Raw genomic sequence first — 19728 nt, 5'->3', positions numbered from 1 at the left:
TGTGTGCCGGTGGAAATCAGGACAATTTTGTAGTCTTGTACATGAGTTCCTAGAATTGAACTTGTTAGGATTGCATAGCAAGAACTTTTACCTGCTGGCCAATGATCTTTTCTTCAAGTCACACTAGTTGTGAAAGTCACTTGAGGATACAAAGTAGACATACATGAAAGGATACTTTTTTCCAACAAAAATTTGGCAGCTGTGATAATTCTACCCCAAATGCCATAGATCATTGTGGAACAAAATTTGAATACTGTTTTCTAAAGTTCTCCAAAAAGCAACAGGGTAGCTTCAAAATTAAAAAGGTAAACAATATGTAAAACAAGAACAACGAATACATGACTTTTTTATAAGATAGATTTGTTATGTATATAGTGGTATGCCTGCAGGCCAGAAGAGGGCATCAGATCTCATAGATGGTTGTGAGCCACCATGTGGCTGCTGGAATTTGAAAGGAAGAGCAGCCAATGCTCTCAACTGCTAAGCCATTTCTCCAACCCCACACAATAAATCTTCAAAGCCATGAAGGTATTCAAAAACTGACCTAGTTGGTGGTGGCTTGAGTTCCACGGCCTGGCTTCCCACAGGTTCTTAGTTTGAAAATATACTGAGAGCTGCTCTGAAACATTGTATCCTTAGCAGTGAGGGGCCATAAGCATTGATAGAATAAGGGATGCTATAGAAGTGTCACCTGGTGGTGGTGGTGCACTTAGTCCCAGCACCTGGGAGGCAGAAACAGGTGGCTCTCTGAGTTCAAGGCCAGCCTGGTCTACAAGAGCTAGTTCGGGACAGACCGCAAAACTACAGAGAAACTTGAAAAACAAATTAGTGAAGATCGTAAGACAAGAACTTGAAGTATTACAAGGGAGAGAGCAGGTAAAACTAGAGTATTTCTGACTGCAATGATATTTAAAAGTCAAATCCTACCTTTTTTTTCTCTTTCATATAAGTTTCCTCTGGTTCATTTGGTAGGAATCCTAAGAATGCAAGGATCTAACTTGAACAGACTGAGGATTGTACCTAGCTAGCACTCTAAGTTAGACTTTGATCTGTTATGTATATTTTGATCTCATTCTGACCCTCCCCAAGACTGCTGATAAAATTTGCTTTGAATCCAAGGGCGGAGGTAGCTACCAGCTGACCAAAATTAGCCATAGAAGTTTTTGAGCAGGGCTTCGAGAGGGTCTCTTGTCCTTTTGGATGGAGGAACCATAGGAGTGTGGTCACTAATCGCTTCACCACTGCTTCTCAGATCATTCAGATTCTTACCCCTTACCTGATTTCCCCAACTTTTGTTAAAGAACAATTAAGATAAATGCCTCGTTGATCCTCAAAAAACAGCAGAATGCTACAAGTAACAATGGTGAGACAACTGCATTTTAGAAGCTGACATACATTGCAGGAGACAGACAACTAAGGGCATCTTCCCAAAGCCCAGTTTTGATCTTCAGATAGTCTCCTGTAGCCCAGACTAGCCTATAATCCATTATACACCCAAGAATTTATCTCAGGTGTATGTCAGTGTGCCTGGCTAGCCAAGAGCCTTAATGCAATAGACAGGTGTATGTGGTGGTGGTGTGTGTGTTTATGATTAAGGGTTTTGAAATGAACAAGTTCCTTCACCATTCATGAAAAAGCCAGGTGTGATGGCAGGTAAATGCTTGTAATCCCTCCTACTGGGGAGGTAGAGACAATGAGGATGCATTGGGCTCACTGATCCGCCAGCCTTGACGAATCAGCAAGCTTCAGGTTCAGTGACACTTGTTCATTTCAAAACCCTTGATGACATCTATTCAGTAGGATCTGTGACATAGTATTTATGAAACCAAATTTCACAGTAATTCTATGTGCAGGTGTTAGAAATGTGACTTGTTATAAACTTTATTACATTTATATAGGTCATGTTAGCTATGAGTTTTGTGTTGTGATAGTAATGTTGCTGTTAAGAGCTGGGCAGTGGTAGCAAGTTTGAGACCAGCCTGGTCTATAGAGCGATTTCTGGGACAATCAGGACTATTACGCAGAGAAACTCTTGTTGGAGGGGGTACTGGAGGAGGATTTGACCTGATAGACCTGATAGGATTGAGAATCCTTGATTGTGTGAAAGCAGAGCCTGGAAAGCCTTCAATTTTCCACCAGCCCCCCACACACCAGGCATGCTGCAATATGGGGATTTCTAAATTAAGGTGAGTGCCGGGCGCTGGTGGTGCACGCCTTTAATTCCAGCACTTGGGAGGCAGAGGTAGGCGGCAGATCTCTGAGTTCAGGACAGGTTCCAAAGCCCAAGAGAAAACCTGTCTCAAAAAACAAACAAAAAAATTAAGGTGAGTTACTTCAGCTCTAAGTTATGCTTTGCCAACATATATGTCTGGATCCTCTGGAGTTAAGAGATCCTTGTGAGCCACCGTGTGGGTACTGGGAATTGAACCAGAATCCTCTGAAGAAAGAACAGCCAGTTCTTTCTTACCTACTGAGTCATTGTTCCAGCATCAGAATGCACTATATTTTAAAAATAGATAAAAGCTTCAAAACTTAGGAAAAGTTTGCACTTCCAGTTTGCAGTCTGATTCTATATGTCTGGAGGTTCTTTGGGCACACATCAAAGGAGGAAATACGAATGAGGGCAGGCCGACAAAGCAAAAGCACCTTTGGGGAACTGGATGTTTTTCCTAAGGAATTTACTCGGTCAGGAATCCCAGGCTGAGCTAACTGCTGAGAGCTGGAGGTGACTGCACCCAACTCAATTTTCTTGTTATATGCTCTTGGCCTCATTTGGAAACCCACAAACCTTCCCCTTTTTTCTTGACATAAAGCCAACTAGGAGGCTTTTCCAGAAGATTGTTTTGCCTTCCCAGAAGACAAGCCCTCTACATATTTTCTAAAGCAAGTAGCAGGCATATCCATGGACAGGCTAGGGCCTTGCATAGGTATCAGTGAAAAGGGGTTGAGGATGGGAAGAAACCCAGGATGGGATTATCTAGTTTAAATAGGTTAGGATGTGAGGACAGGAAATGTTCAGTTCACATCCTCCCAAGCCCAGTATCCCTTACCTCAGGAGTTTCCAAGGTCTACTCTACAAAGGCCTTGATGGGTAGGAAACCTAAGTAAAGCTGCTGTTTCCCGTCTTCTTCCCTAGAATAGCTGAATTTAGGATTTTTTGTTGTTGTTTTGAGACAGGGTTTCTCTGTAGCTTTGGTGCCTGTCCCAGAACTAGCTCTTGTAGACCAGGCTGGCCTCGAACTCAGAGATCCGCCTGCCTCTGCCTCCCGAGTGCTGGGATTAAAGGCGTGCGCCACCACCGCCCGGCTCATACTTAGGATTCTAATGGGGGAAACTTAAGAGCGACATGGAGGAGTCATTGGCAGTGGTGAGGGCTGAGTCAGCTTAGTGTACTTGGGCTGCAGTCCAGTGAAGTCAGGCTACCTAATAATGTCACTTAGATACTTGCGGGCAAAGAGCACTCTTTCCATCATTGGAAACACCCAAGTGAGCAGTGGGCTGCCAGAGAAGGAAGCTTAAGGAGGACAGTGACAGGTGTCTTCTACTTTGAGAACTTGTGTTCAGGGACGGCCAGCAGCCCACGTGAAATTAACCCCTTTACTAACTGCCTAGCTACCTGAAGGACACTGTTTGATCCAGATTTACCTGTTTGGAGATAACTAGATAATGAAACCAGAGAACACATGGGACTCTTAGGCACACATGAACGCGCAGTTTATTGAGAACACCTGTGGACGACGGAAGGAGGAATGCCCTGTACCGCATCATGGCCACCACTGACTGGGAGCTGCGCTCCAATGACTCATGGACCATGTCAGAGGGTGGAAGGAACAAGAGAGTACCAGGCCCAAGTACCTGGCTCTACGTTGCAAGTAGGGGCAGAGTGGTTCTTGCCTTTCAGAAACAGAGGCTTGGGGGGATAGGGAACTACTAAGAAGAAAGAAAAATTGAAACTCTAGAATTTAAAAACAACAAAAACAGTATTCTTGTACATAATTAAGACAGCACCTGCTCTCCAGGGCCTGAGACTGGCAGCAGGGATCTCAGGCAGGCAGGCCAGAAGCCTTCAGGAAACATCAGTGGTTTGGCTGAGACAGTCAGCTGCACATAATTGGCCAGTCACCAGCACCCAGCAAGACTCCATCCATGCTCAGGCAAGGCAGGAAAGCACCCGGCCCTTTGGGAATATACAAATATTTACCAGCTTCTCTTTGCTTGTTACAAAGACAGTTATGAAAGCTTACAGCAGATTATTTACAAACAGTATCCTGGATATGGTGAAGGCAGAGGTGGACTGGCTTGGAGGTGAGGTCTGTAGGGACAGAGTAGCCACAACAGCCTACAGGGTCCCATACTAGGTCCTCTCCCCAGGCTCTGCAAACACTACACTCTGCAATGGGAAAGGTATTTAATTCTTCTTGTGGAGGAACTTCATCTTGTTGCCTGTGGGCCAGAGAGGGCAAAGGTGAGGATGTTTCATGGTACCCTTCCAACCTCCATGCTTTTACCTTGCCTCCCTTCCTCTCCTTGCAGAAGAACTACTTAAGACAGACTAGGGTGACAGCTCTGTAAGGTAGGGAACACAGGACACTTGAAATCAGTCACTGTGTGACTTTGAGCAAAACCTGCATCTCTGGCTTTGGTTTCCTTTTAAAAAGATCTGCTATGGTCCTGATATCACACTGAGCTCTCTGAAGGACCGGGGCTTTGCAGAACTATCACTCTGACATTACAAAAACAAATATGACTATCACTCATGGCTCATGTGAATAAAAGGAAGGAATATACTAAAAAAAACTCACTTAACGGGTGCACAGATTTGCCATATTTTAGGGGACAGCTCCTCTTGACCATCTCCATCAGTAACAAGTAACTTACCCAAGCCACGGAGAAACTTGTTCATCCCGCTCTGCTCAGTGTCGGGGAGCTCTTCTAGGTACTGTTCCACCCGCTGCTCAAAGAGGCCTGAGACAGATGAACAGCAGATAGAGGGAAAGAAAGAACAATGGAGACATGAATGTATGATGAACCACGCAGTGCAGATGCAAAGGGAAAAGACAAACATCTAGTCTAATAGTTGGGAGCATTGTATGCAAACCCTGACTGGGTCATTACAGTGACTACTAGTGACACATCTCACAGGTGTTCACTGCTGAGAGCAAGACTTCACAGCCTGACTCCCACCTCTGCCCATGCCTGATATGCACTGTAGTGAGGCTGCTCTGCCCTTCAGGATGTCCCTGTGTGGAGACCTCTGCCTTCTTTTAGGTTGATCCACCATGCTATTCCAAAAGGCTTTGTTCAGCTAAATGGTTAACAGGAGTGTGTGAGGGGAACAACAGCTTAGATGTAAAGTTCTTGATGATGTAAAGAAGACACCGTGTGCCGGTATGATATTCACAGGCAGGGTAACTAGTAAATGGAACCATCAGCAATCCAAGGCAGATGGCCCAGTCTTTTCCAAGGGACTTCCCAACTCCTAGGTCCTCAGAAGCCCCCAGACCGCTCAGTCTGGTCCCTTTTCAGGAATAAATATGTGAAGACAGGATGGGCCACCAATGCCTGCTACTCTCAACTGGAGATGCGTTCCCACCTGGGTATGTCTTGTGCTGTGTTTTGTTGGCCTTTTTGTTATTGTTTTATTTGAGACAGGGACTTACTATGCAGATCTTGGCTGACCTTCAACTCACAGAAATCTGTCTGCCTCTACCTCTAGAGTGCTGGGATTAAACACCTGTGCCAATGCCTGCCCCCCCGCCCCCTTTTTTTCTTTTGAGATGCTGGACGCAGCCCACACTGGCCCTAAACTCAATTCATAGCTGAAGAGGACCTTGAATTCTTGCCTCCACTTCCCAAGTACTAGGATTCCAGACATGGCTACCACATGTTTTGTGAAAGGTTTACTGGGACAAAAAGTACAGAGCTCCAAGTCATTGTATTGCACATCTGTGACCCCCAAATAGGAGAGCCTGAGAAGGAAGATTCCCTAGGGTTCAAGGCCAGCCAGGTTATAGCTAGGGTCCTTTCTCAAAAACAACAACAACAACAAAAGAGACAGCGGTGGAGCACTTTTAATCCCAGCAATCACGAGGCAGAGGAAGTCAGATATCTGAGTTCAATGCCAGCCTGGTCTACAAAATGAATTCCAGGACAGTCAGAGCTATACAGAGAAACCCTGTCTCAAAAAACCAAATTAATAAATAAAAAGGGGCTGGAGAGATGGCTCAAGAGGTTAAGAGCACTGGCTGTTCTTCCAGAGGTCCTGAGTTCAATCCCCAGCAACCACATGGTGGCTCACAACCATCTGTAACAAGATGTGGTGCCCTCTTCTGGCAGAACACTGTATACTTAAAAAATAAATAAAATCTTTAAAATAAATAAATAAATAAATAGAACTAATGTACAAGTTTCTATCAGAAGAAAAGGGCAGTTAAGAGGTCTGGCCCTGGATGCCCTGAAAGGCCTAGTTATATTGAATTCTGAAACAGGCCTACAGCATCCCATCCCAGTCCCTATGGCCTTACCCTTTGCCCGGCACTTTCTTAGCTCCCTATCTTGGATGAAGCCAGCAAACATCTGAGATTCCATAAAAACCTCAAGAAAACGGCGGATGCTTTTGGAGGCCACAGACTTGCGGAAGGCCTCTCGCTGGAAGGCCCTTTCCCCCTTCTCACTGTGTGTCAGGAAGAGGGAATAGTGCCCCACAGTCTCCACAAAGAACCGGATAAACACTTCCGACACCAGTCCATTGAGGGTATTACATTCTAGAAAAGAAAAGAAAAATCACTGATATTTAGTTCAAGAGCCTAAAAGACCATCTCCGATCGCCTTTAGTCTCTTCCCAACAAACTTCTAGAGAACACACACACTGTCCTTGGACCATCTTTGTACTCAAGGGCTGTTGTTACCTCATGGGCTCATGAGCTCCTGGAGGTCAGAAACTGCTCTAAACATACAAGTTGACAAATACAGGGACTGGAGAGATGGCTCAGAGGTTAATAACACTGTTTTGCTCTTCCAGAGGTCCTGAGTTCAATTCCCAGCAACTACATGGTGGCTCACAACCATTTATAATGAGATCTGGTGCCCTCTTATGGCCTGCAGGCATACATGCAGGCAGAACACTGTATAAATAATAAATAAATAATCTTAAAAAAAAAAAAAAAGAAGTTGACAAATACTTCCTGGAAACTGGAGACCAAATCACTACTTTTTCCACATCTCTCACAAATGAGGAAGGTCCCTACACCACCTGCAATGGCTTGAAACAAGGCGTAAGAAAACTGATTCATTGCCTGTCAGCAAGAAGTCTGTAGTGTCATGTCTTGGGGGCAGAAAAGGCACTAGGCCTAATCAGAGGGACCCAGTTCTTACACCTAAGCTTCATCGGCCAGAAAGAAGCCAGTGCATAGTATAGGGTCCTAGGCCTGTGAAGCCCAGACTCAGAACAGAAGGGTTCTGCCTTCACCATCATCGGAGTCACTGTCAGAATCCTGGGAGATCAGTTCGTTCTTCCTCTCCAGAGCCTGCTCCAGAGCAGCTTGTAACTTCCTAGGTAACAACGTGTCTTCATCATCCATCTGCAAAAGGAAGACAGCAAGGATGACCACAGCTCACACGGATGAGCACTGACTGTGTGTTAGGTCCTGATCCAAAGCTCAGAAAGGTAACCTCACTTCTAGTAGAACTGACATTATTGTCCTCTCCATTTTATGATGAGGGCACTGAAGCATAGAAATCTTTACACAGTTTAAAGAGCAGCCAATGCACTGCACACTGTTGTTTGGACCAACCACAAATTCCTACTCCATCTCCCTGATTCTTCTACTCTGCCCCAGGTGGGAAGTAGAGTGAACTTGGAGCAGGAATTGGCCTAACCTGTCTCCCAGGTCTGAGCCTGGGCTCCCTACTTTATATTCTGGTGAAGTGGCTATATCTTGGTGCTTTACACTCGGTAGTCCTAAGCTCTGTCCGTCCAGTATAGTAAACTGTTCCCAGAGGGGACATGGTAGGTTATGTTCCTTGGTGGAGAGCAAAGAAGATTCCATGACTAACAAAGGCTTTTGCAGCAGACAATGACTGTAAACCTTTATATTACAAAGCCCATTTCTGTAGTGTTTATACTCCCCATAATATCTCTAGAGATGTTATCTGATAAAAGCACTGACTCAGAGAAATTTGGAGACCTGTTTTCTATTTCTAGATCATGTGCTCAAACACACAGACCCTATCTCAAAAGAAAATAAAAGTTCACATGACCCACAAAACCTACAGGTTGAGTCTTTGAACTTTCAGGTCCTATTCTTTGCACATTGCTATCCAGAAAAGCTGGGTGTGGTGATATATGCCTGTAATCCTAGCACTCAAGAGGAGAACCATCACCAATTCCAGAACAGTCAGAGTTGCATAGTGAAAAACCAACAAAAACTAGAAAGACAGATCCCACTGAGGTTAAGTCTCCACCCCATCTATTCTGTAAGCTTGAAACCAGAGCTCAAAAAGCAGGTTGGTGCCTGAGTGTTCAGTACCTGTGTGCCTGCCTGCACTAGGGAAGATCCAGGTTCTGCAGTGTGCTGCTCTTACCTGTCGGATGAATCGGTCAGATCCCAGGTTCACCATCAGTGCCTGAGAAAGAGTCAGAGGTAGTGGATCAGTGACTAGGCTTCCAGACTCCCAGGTTCCCGGAGACAGATGACAGCAAAGAAGCAGCCAGAGATAAACCTCCCAGAACAAAGGACAGAAGCTGTCTGAAGACCAGAGGCCTGGGGTAAGTAGATCCCAACAGCCTTTTTCTTTTCCTCCCCCAGCCCCCAGCTGGCTCCCCAAGTGGCCTACCTCTTCAACCGGAAGCTCCTTTAGTTTGGGAAGGGAGCTGGAGAGCAGGCCAACCAGGAAAGGGGTGGGACAGCAGACAATGTCAATCATGGAGGCTGGGAGGACAGGAATGAAGGTGTGCTGCCAGGAGAAGGGGTAGAGCAAGGCCACCACCGCGTGAGAGCAGCTGGACAGGGTACTGATGGACAGACAGAGAGACAGGGCACCTGAGCCCAGGCCTGCACCTAAGCCCAGGGCCAACACCTTTAGGAAAGGATCATTAGAAACTAGGGGTTCATGACATCCTTTAATGTGCTGCACTTTTGGGGACTCAACCAAGAAACAGCCCTGAAGGCATGTGAGCAGCACACTTGAACATACAAAGGATTTTGCAGGCGTGTATGTTTGTGTCTTACACACACATGCATGTACACTCACTCCCGGATGTATAGACAGGGACTGAACTAGTGGGAGTGTCAGGCTAGGAAGAACAAAGGGTAAGTCAGAAGGAGCTTATCACGAAGCTACAGTGTGCAGGAGCTGGAAGGTCCTGCACAAGTCCCTCAATCTGCTTCTCCTTTCACAGCTGTGGTCAGTTTGGTCATGAGCAGCAACCAGTACTCAACCAGTTTTCCCTTCTTCTAGCCCAGTACTGCTCTGCCCTCTGGCCTTCTATTCCTTTCTCTTTAGTCGATAACAATAATCTAACTGAGGGGGAGTGCAGAAATCAGAAGGTGTGTGGTGGCCTACACCATTCTTAGGAATGGAAAGTGCCACCCTTCTTTCCCTTCAGGTCTCACTGAGGTCATCCCCTTCTTGTCCTGGAGGGGGCTCCAAGCCTCCAGACCTAATGACCAAAGAGGAAGTGGGAGGACAATCACAGTGGTGCAATCCTAAAGTCCACAGGCAAAATTGAGTACACATACCCAGTGTGTGCAGAGGCCCAGTGTGGGATGCCAGTAAACACAACAGAACCCGTATGTCAAGTAAAAGGCCAAAGGACCTCTAAATAAACTCGGTGCTATAACAAGCACCTTAAAAGCAGCTAGCTAGGCACTTATGACCAATGATTACTTGAACCCAAGAGAGTGAAACCTGCTTGGACAGCACAGCAAGACCTCCATTTAAAGAAAAGACCTTCCTCTTACCTATATTACAGATGAGGACACAAAGGCGTAGAGCCCAGCTAATTTTAAACCTGACTTTCTTGCATCAGTGAGCCTCACATATCATCCAGGAAAGCCCTGGGAGACTGGGGCAGGAAGACTCAGGCCAGCTCGAGCTACACATCACAGCAAGCTGAGATCATTCCTGGTTATGTTGTGAAGCCTACTCCATGCCCCCAAAGTATCTGGGTTCTCCCTCAGCTTCTGTAACATGGATTCACACTTTTATACCTAATACTCCAATGGAGAGAAAAACTGGGACCTATCTATAACAAAAACCAACCCCTGCTCTAAGGACTCTAGATAGTCGCAGGACCCTTGTGACTAACCTGTTACCCTGGCACCTAGAATACTGCTAGGCTTGGAGACCTGTCTCTGAGAGCCATTCTCCTGAGAACAGCAAGAAAAGTAATCTGGGAAAGATCTGGAAAAGAGCTGCTTGGGTCAAGGGACACACTGATCTCCACAATCCTCTCCAATGTGCCAAAGGGTAGGGAGGGGAGGTAGAAGGTGTTGTAAAACCTCTAGAACCAACCAACACCAACAGAAAGAGAGACCACCATCAAAAAACAGAAAAAAAAAAAAAAAGGACTTATGAAAAAAACTAAAAGGAGAGAGGGCTTACTTAGGCTGTGCTGGAGCCACTACAGCTCTGGTCCATGGTCCACAGTCCACTGCAGAGCCCCCACCCTCCCCCTCCAGTCAGACAGACTCCCATGAAAAGGACATCTTTTTCTAACACCCAAGACTGAAAAAACTTGAATACCAAGTGAACCGGAAAAAAAAAAAAAAAAGACTCTGACTCTGGGGTATTTTCCTTCTGGAATGTGCTTAGAGGCAGCTGCAACCACAGGAGACAATAGTTATATTCAATAGTCCTACAGGAGCTGGACTGTGGTGTGGGCAGAAAAAAAGGTTCGGCCTGGAGTAGGAGGAATGTGGGTATGGGTGTCTATGTGTGACACCTTCTGGAAGAGAGAACTCAGGATCTAGGCACTGCTGGGGATCACTCCACTCTGGCCAGGCAATGACAGCAGAGTACCATAGCTGCCACTCATGTGGCTCGTCTCAGCTGCCAGAAATGGCTTCTTCACAAAGGCAAGACAGGCCTTGAAACACCTAGAGCACTGGTTCTTAACCTTCCTAATGCCGAGACCCTTTAATATAGCTCCTTGTATGGTGACCTCTAACCATAAAATTATTTTTGTTGCTACTTCATAACTGTAATTTTGCTATGCTATGAATCCTAATGTAAGTATCTGTGTTTTCTGATGGTCTTAGGAGACCCTTGTAAGGGTCACTGCACTCACAAAGAGGTTGCGACCCACAGGCTGAGAACCACTGACCTAGACTGTGGGACACCGAGTTCCACGGCTGTGGAAGAAATATGACAGAGGTAGTCTTTGTTTCTTTTTTTTAATTTATATTAGATTTATTCATTTTACATGTGTTTTGCCTGCATATATGTATGTGCACCATGCGCATGGTTGGTGCCTACAGGGGTCAGAAAGGGACACTGGATCTCCTAGGAGTTATGAATAGTTAGGAACCACCATGTGGGTGCCAAACCCAGGTCCTCTGCAAGAGCTGCAAGTGCTTTTAACCACTGAACCATGTCTCCAGCCCCAGTAGTCTTCATTTCTAAACTCTCACCATCCTTGGAAAAGCAGGCAGCTCAGCTAGGGAGGATGGCACCCACCTATAACATCAACACTCATGAATGAAGTAGGAGGATTGCAAGTTCAAGGCCAGCCTGTGCTACACAGTGGGATCCTGTCTCCAAATACCAACTACCAAAGAAAGTCAGCCATTCTAGTTTTTCCGTCTCCTTTCCCTGAGCTGAGCATTGGCCTGAGTTCCTGCACCATTGCCTGACTGAGCAATTAGAAGAATTATTCTTCTTAACTACCTCCTCATGCATACAGAAGGAAGTACACCAGGGATTTGGTACTTACTAGAGGACAAGTCAGCAAGAATTTTTGCTGCCCTTTTCTTAGCACCCGACATAAGGCACAGAATACAGCATGCAGCGTACTAGCTAAGTGACAACAAATGCCATGCTAGAGAAATCACTGCTGTGGCTTCCTGGTGGAGTCTTTGACAGAATAAATGATGAGGTACCACTACAGCATTCCACACTCTTCCTGCAGACCCACCCTACAGAGTCTTAAACAAAAAACACCTCAGCTGGTGAGAAATCTTATTTTTTTTTCTTCCTAGATGCCTCAGGTCCAGTGACCATTACTTCTACCTCTCCTTACTTCTACCTCTCCCTACGGTTACAAACAGATATCTACTGCCAAAATTCAAAGTGCCTATCTGCTAGACCAAGTCTTAGGACCCATCCAGCTCTTAGCCTTCCTAACTTAGCTGTCCCAGCTCCCCATACCACCAGCCTCTGAAGCTCCTCTCTCTTGTCAAAAAGACTATAACCTCTATCCTACCCATACTCTTTTTTTTTTTTGGTTTTTCGAGACAGGGTTTCTCTGTAGCTTTGGTGCCTGTCCTGGAACTAGCTCTGTAGACCAGGCTGGTCTCGAACTCACAGAGATTCACCTGCCTCTGCCTCCCGAGTGCTGGGATTAAAGGCGTGTGCCACCACCGCCCGGCTTCTTTTTCTTTCTTTCCTTTCTTTCTTCCTTCTTTCTTTCTCTTTCTTTCTTTCTTTCTTTCTTTCTTTCTTTCTTTCTTTCTTTCTTTCTTTCTTTCTTTCTTTTTTTCTGTTTTCCTACCCATACTCTCAAGTCCCCATCTTGTCACTCTCCACAGCTCCCTGGAACCAGCCTTGGAGTATTCTGACCCTACTTCTCTGAGGTTCCTTCAGTCAGCCCCCCACAGAGCAGCTTAGCAGCCCTCACACAGAAGCACTTTCTGGAGTCCATCACCCCTAAACTTGGCATTCTGCAAAGGCAGGTTGGGTGGAGTTGCTTGCCACTTACCATCTCTATACAATTTTTTTTTTTTTTTTTTTTTTTTTTTTGGTTTTTCGAGACAGGGTTTCTCTGTGGCTTTGGAGCCTGTCCTGGAACTAGCTCTGTAGACCAGGCTGGTCTCGAACTCACAGAGATCCACCTGCCTCTGCCTCCCGAGTGCTGGGATTAAAGGCGTGCGCCACCATCGCCCGGCTCATCTCTATACAATTGTTCCTGCACCTGTACATACATGGCTGTTGCATAGAGAGTATCACTTTTCTTTCTCAGGCAAAGTCCTCAATTGGGTTCTCAATCCTCCCTTCTCTTCACAGGTTTGCTAACCTTTCTTTATATGATCTTCATCTCAACACGCACACACACACACACACGTGCACACATGCGTGCATAAGCAAGCACTCCGTTACCACATGCATGGCATACACCCAGTTTTGTAAAGATGTGCTTAATTCATTAGTGGGTATGCCACCACCCCATCCCTCTCCTTCCTTACCCTTTGGGCCCTACCTGAGCTTGTCTGCTACAAAAATGACTCTGCGCTCCAACAGCAATGAGGCAAAGATTCGGATAAGCTGGCGCACACTGAGGCAGGTGAAAAGGCACTCGAAGTCCACGTGCTCCAGTCGGGAGTCCATGGGCCGCCGCAGCTCTAACACCTGCATGAAAGGGAAGGCAGTGGCAGAAGGCACTAGGTGAGAGCCCAAGACACGGCTGCTGGCTGCTTTCCTTTCTTCCAAGGTTCTCTAACCACCTCATGATGCAGGAGACCCAGTCTCCCCTTCCCTTGGACTCTAGCTCTGCCCCCACAGTGAGGGCTGAGTGTAAAGATGGGAAGGCTCTAGCCAACAGGGCTGAGGGACCAGATATAGGCTCCGAGGAGAGCAAGGACAGCTAACTGCTCCCACAGATAAGGAGAACCAGGGAGTCACACAGCCCCATTTGCATGAGCCTCCTGCCCCTTTTTCCTTCAGTACGCTGATCAGACCCCACAATCGACTACTGCTCTCTAGGCCATAGGAAGAGTGCAGTCTTGGACCTAGGGACTCTGGCCTCAGCCATCTCTGGGGAGGCAATGCTGTTGTTCTTGTGGCCATGTCCCTTCCCTGTCCTGCTATGAAGACTTCCTTCCACAGGCCATCCTGCCACCCTACCCCTTATCTCTACCACCCTAGGCCCTGTGCCAAGGATAAGACAAGGTCTGACTACTCCTAAAATCTCGCAAGGAAACACGACAGTCTTTATAAAGCCAGGCCAAGCTGTACTCCCCCTCTAAGGACTATTCCAACGTTTGCATGACAGCACTCAAAATCCCTTCTCTGAAGGCATGGAGGGGGTTCCAGGTGACCCCAGCAGTGACAGGTGGAGGAACATTTGACTCTGTAGGGCAACAGTGATAATAGGGCTTCCTGAGAATTGGGATAAGAAATAAATATCCCTGGCTCCAAAAGCCACAGAGAAACCCTGTCTCGAAAAAAAAAAAAAAAAAAAAAAAGAAATAAATATCCCTTATGGCCTTACGATGTCATAGGGGCCTGTCCCCGGGTGTCCCGACTGTTCTTGCTTCAGATCTGCTCCACTCACTTACAGGACCTCATTTCTCTCTGACTTGTGCTTCTTCCAGTCCAGTCCCCTAAGCACTGCTTGGTTTTTTGTTTTTTTATTTGTTGTTTTTCTTTCTTTTTTCTTTTTTTCGAGACAGGGTTTCTCTGTTTAATAACCCTAGCCATCCTGGAACTCACTCAGAAGACCAGACTGGCCTCAAACTCATAGGGATCCGCCTGCCTCTGCCTCCCAAGTACTAGGATTAAAGGCGTGCACCACCACCACCACCTGGCCTTGTTATGTCTTCTTTTCAGATGGAAACAGATATCAGGCAGGATGCAAGGTCCTTGACCTAATTGTGCGGATATGCCTTCAGCACACACCCATTGAGCATGTAGGGTATCCCCTGTATTGTGCTGACCACTAGGTCTTCCTGGGCTTTAATGCCTGTCAAGAAAGGCAGTGTACACAACTCTTGCAGCCCTGTTCATGTTTTTCAGAATCCAAGGTGGTACACACTGAGCTAAGAATTTCTTCACGTACAAAAACAAACAGTGCAGCTGGTCAGAGGAGGAGGAAGAAAAGGAAGACACAACAGAACTCTGTAGCCCTGCCTCCTGAGAGCACTCCAAGCAGCCCCAGTAAGTGCTGCTCTCCAGCTTTCAATCCTCAGCCCCCAGTCCCAGGCTGCCACTGCCTCTAGGGACTGGGATCACACAGAAACAGTGAGGCAGCCCAAGGCCAGCAGGAGGGCAAGTGAGTATCCGCAAAGAGGGCTGGCAGAGCATCTAAGCAGGGAAGCTGGCACCTCCCCATTTCAGAGGTAAAGAGAGTTTGAGGTGAATTAAAGTCATGAGTGTCTTGGAATCTATAAGAAGGAAATGCTGTTCAGGCAAAAACAAGCAGACTTGGGGGATAGGAAGTAACCCAGGTAAGAGAGCCATGGAGGCCTAAGAAGTGATTAGAGCACAACCAAAGAACGCCAGGGCATGCCGCTGGGCTGTCAAAGCAAGGCCAGCAATTCTGCCCCAGATAACACATCAAACTCAAAGTCTCTTATCCTAGGATGTGTAGAGACTCTTAGGAAGATTTAAACAGGTCTGTGCCACTGCCTGCACACTCTGTCCCTTAGGTCAGTCCTCCCACTCTGCAGCAGCTGACTCTTCATCTTCTCCCCTCTTTCTTAAAAGAAGATGCCACCTTCTTTTCTATTCTGAGGAAAGCAAAGCCATGTCATGAGAATCCAGGTCTACAAGCCACCATCTTCCCCACCTCTCTTAAGAGAAGACAGACTACTTGCACCTTGTAGGAAACGGTTGTCTCTCCCTCTTCTGCGTTATTAATGTCTTCATTGAGGGCCAATTCCATCATCATGCAAACCGCCGTCTCCAATAACACCTTTCTGCGCCTCTCACCCTGACCCTGCTACCAGCTCCACAGTTACTTTCACCTTCCTTCTTCTCTTCGAAGCTATGTACGTGAGCTGTCTCAGCCTTTTACTTCTCCAGCCAGCCCAGCTACCCGGGCTCCATCTGAAGTCTGCTCTTTGTCAGTGCGCCTTGCTGCACCTCAGGAGCACCTGACTGGCCCATTATTCCTTATGCCTTAGGGATCCCTGTCCTTTGGCTTCTCAGCCACTTCCTCTCCTCATGTTCTGTCTTCCAACTTCCAGGTTGCTACTTCTCTACCACCGGCTGCTACTTGGGGGTTCCTTAGGACTGGACTTTCATTTCTTCCCTATCTATATACTTTTCTATATCTTCTCGTGGGTGCCTCAAACTTACATTGTAAGATAGATCTCTCCTTCTTATCCTTCGCAGGCTCCCATCTCAGGAAAGGATTCCACCACCCTGTTCCCCAGGCCAGAAAGAAAACTGCAGGTTGGACCTAAGAATCTCATCACACTTTCTACTTCCAAGGAAGCTCTAAGCGTTGCGAATCTGATCCTCCTCTGCTGTGTTACTACAGCTGTGTCCTAGTTGTCCCCCTGTTTTCACTCCTGCCCATTCTCTGCATAGCAGTCAGAGAATTTAAAGACACACCAGAGTGAATCTTAACCCTCCTTTACATAAGACCCAAATTCTTCTTCTTCTTCATTTTTTTTTTTTTTTTTTTTTTTTTGGTTTGGTTTGGTTTTTCAAGACAGAGTTTCTCTGTAGCTTTGGAGCCTGCCCTGGAACTAGCTCTGTAGACCAGGCTGGCCTTGAACTCACAGAGATCCACCTGCCTCCGCCTCCCAAGTGCTGGGATTAGAGATGTGCACCACCACTGCCTAGAAAACCCCGAATTCTCAACCTGACCAGGCAGGCACAAGCCCTGAGACTGGGCTGGCCTGGTCACCATGCTTCTAGTCGTCTTGATCTTCTAACAGTGTTTGCGCAGCACTTGCTCTGCTCCAGTTCCTATCCTGTACCTGTGGCTCCCACGCTTGCAACCATCTTCCTCCACCTCCACCCTTCATCTGTCTACTCTCTATGCACTGCTGAGGCCCCTGGTAACATGGCACTTTCTTGGGGGAAGGCCTTCTCTGGCCCCTTAACCTAAAGCAGACCTCCCGTTATACATTTGCATAGGATCTTGTTCTGTCTCTTACACACACTTAAGAATTAACTCTTGATAAATATAAGTATTCAACACCAGGTCCCATTCTGGGTAGGAAACTCCTGGAGAATAGAGTTGTGTCACTCTTATCTTCATGACTCATCCAAGGTCTGGCATAATCTCATAATCAATATTTAATAAATTAATAGGGTACAGTTAATCTAGATAGGTCAGCTAAAGTCCCTAGCAGAAGAGAACTAGGCAATACTTATAGCTCCAGCATTCACAATTTTTATTCCTAATCAGGGGTACGGAGCAGGTAAGCAAGGAAGGGGCTGTGTTCTAGCCTCCTAGAGACTGCAACTCCAGTGCAGGGCAGAGATGAAAGCAGCAGCAGTTCCCTACCTCATTGCCAGCGCCAGGCAGGAATGTCTTCACTTTGATGGTTTTCCCCGGGGCTGGGAAGGGCGACTCCATGAGACTTCTCATGAAGGGGTAGACCAGTGCAGCTGAGATCCCACGGCGGCGCTCCACCTCATCTAGGACCTGTGCCCACCACCAGCGGCCCAAAAAGAAAGAGTGTTGGGAACTGCCTTCACCACTTCTTTGACTGAGAAGAGGGCAGCCTGGCCTCTGACCAGAAGCCTAGAGACAGGAAAGCTGCCCTGCCAGATCTTTGTACCCTTCCTGTTTCTCTTGGCTCTTAGTGACCATTCAGTTCCCTCATTGGCCCCGCTTAAGTCCCCAAGAAGGGAACAGCAGGGCAAAAGAAAGAGCACCTGTGAGACAGCTTCCTGGGCACTCCTGGCATCCCCAAGGGCTACAGCCCTGCCCATGGCCCAGGCTGGGCTGCTACAGAACAGTCACTGTCAACATAGGAGTTGGAAAAATGCCAGCCAGCTAGGCAGTGTGTCAGGCTTGGGAACACAAGAATGTGAGAGCCCACTAGTCCTTGCTCTGTAGTGTGCTGTCTCATCTAGGCTAGCTGCAGACGCTCCTACGAGAGCTGCCACGGGGACCGGGAAGGAGATGGCATCCCTTACCTTGGAGAACAAGCCGAAGCAGCCAAGGCGGCTGATGACACAGTACACCTCTGGCAGCCGAGGCCCTTTCCCACTTGGCTGGAGACAAGGAGTCAGAAAGACAGGAAGACAGAGAATGCATGAACACATCTGGCTCCTCTTCCTTGGGAACTGAGCACTAAGTACAGTCACTAATGAGGATGACTCCAAACATCTTCTGAACTCTACCAGGTCCCCAAAGAAAAGCCATCATTCCCAGGGGGAAGACCTCATCTGCTGCCAAGCTCCAAATAGTCTCCATCCTTTATCCCAGGAAAACACAGATAGTGGCTGTCAGAGGTTACAAGGTGATTTGTGGATTTATATCCCTAAAGATGCTACCTAAAAAATGTGATATTAAGAAGGACTTGTGTCATTTTTTTTTTTTTTTTTTTTTTTTTTTTGGTTTTTCGAGACAGGGTTTCTCTGTGGCTTTGGAGCCTGTCCTGGAACTAGCTCTTGTAGACCAGGCTGGTCTCGAACTCACAGAGATCTGCCTGCCTCTGCCTCCTGAGTGCTGGGATTAAAGGCGTGCGCCACCACCGCCCGGCTTTGTGTCATTTTTTAAAAAATTTTTTTTTGACTCATTCATTTTATTTTATGAGTGTTTTGCCTGCATGTTTACATATGTACCACATGTGTGCCTGGTGATGATGACAGCCAAAAGTGGGCACTGGGTCCCCTGAAACTGAGGTTTCAGATGGTTGTGATCCACCATGTAGGGCTAGGAATAAAACCTGGTCCTCTGCAAGAGTAACAAGTGCTCTTAACCACCGTGCCATCTCTCCAGCCCCCCAAAAAAGACTTGTGGGCATCCTCCCTACCATCATGTGGGATACTCTGCAAAATATCCCCTTTCTCCCCTTGATTTGTGCTCAAGGAAAGGAAAATGAAAAGAGACAAGAGAAGGGAATGACTCTTTATTAAATGTTTCCTGTAAGAGTCCTAGCCACAGAGCAAGTTCCAAGACAGGCTCCAAAAGCTCCAAAGTTCCAGAGAAACCCTGTCTCGAAAAACCAAAACTAAAACCAAAACCAAAACCAACCAACCAACCAACCAACCAACCAACCAACCAACCAACCAACCAAAAAACAACCACTACCACCACCAAAAAAAAAAAAAAAAAAAAAAAATCCCAAAGTATGAGAGCCACATTACCACCCAGTTTTACAGCTGAGCTCATGAAGATTAAGCCATTGCCTAAGCTCAAATAAATAGAAGGCAGCAGCCAGGAGTCTGTGCTGTCTTTCATGTTGCTGTCTTACCTCCAAAGCATGTTGTTTTCTGATAGGAAGGAGGGAAAGGAACACAGAGACACAGGATAGAGGTATGCTATGAAGTGAAAGAGAACAAAAAAGGGGAATTTAAAAGGTGAGTAGTTGAAGAAAGAGACATAGACTGTGAGTGCCCTAGGGCTATAGCCCCACAAGTAGACTAGGGTGAGTCCATTCTCCAGTAAGGAGCTGGCAGGACCCCATGGCTGCCTCTGGGTTCAGAGGCCTGGAGTGCCTGGCAAAGCTGCGTGGGGAGGGAGCAGAGCAGCAGGTGCTGGTCCCTCATGCAGGCTGCTAAGCAAATGCAGATGGGGCTATTTCAGTCTCCAAACCTGCTGGCCACGGACACAGATCTAAAGAGAAGGCAGAATCTGTTTTTGTCCATATTAGGTTTGAAACT

At 46.8% G+C, this 19728-nt stretch overlaps 1 protein-coding gene across 7 annotated transcripts in view; it reads right to left on the bottom strand.

Annotated features, from left to right (window-relative positions):
* Window positions 1-3697: 3697 nt before the first annotated feature.
* Dennd2b (DENN domain containing 2B) overlaps window positions 3698-19728 on the bottom strand; it is a 199668-nt gene continuing 183637 nt past the window's right edge. For 6 of the 7 annotated variants that reach the window (XM_057777384.1, XM_057777383.1, XM_057777385.1 and 3 more), the window contains 9 exons: window positions 18037-18114; window positions 17399-17539; window positions 13418-13566; window positions 8836-9013; window positions 8584-8625; window positions 7469-7580; window positions 6525-6764; window positions 4879-4965; window positions 3698-4443 (listed from right to left, as the gene is read on the bottom strand). In XM_057777384.1, coding sequence (XP_057633367.1) covers window positions 4409-4443; window positions 4879-4965; window positions 6525-6764; window positions 7469-7580; window positions 8584-8625; window positions 8836-9013; window positions 13418-13566; window positions 17399-17539; window positions 18037-18114 — 1062 coding nt within the window. In that variant the 3' untranslated portion in view covers window positions 3698-4408. Of the gene's footprint in view, window positions 4444-4878; window positions 4966-6524; window positions 6765-7468; window positions 7581-8583; window positions 8626-8835; window positions 9014-13417; window positions 13567-17398; window positions 17540-18036; window positions 18115-19319; window positions 19339-19728 lie in introns of all 7 variants that reach the window. The other variant, XM_057777388.1, reaches the window with a different exon arrangement.

Source organism: Chionomys nivalis, chromosome 8, assembly GCF_950005125.1.
Source record: "Chionomys nivalis chromosome 8, mChiNiv1.1, whole genome shotgun sequence".
Taxonomy (NCBI): domain Eukaryota; kingdom Metazoa; phylum Chordata; class Mammalia; order Rodentia; family Cricetidae; genus Chionomys; species Chionomys nivalis.
Note: the sequence above shows the minus strand (reverse complement) of the source record. Positions and strands in the feature narration are given on the sequence as shown.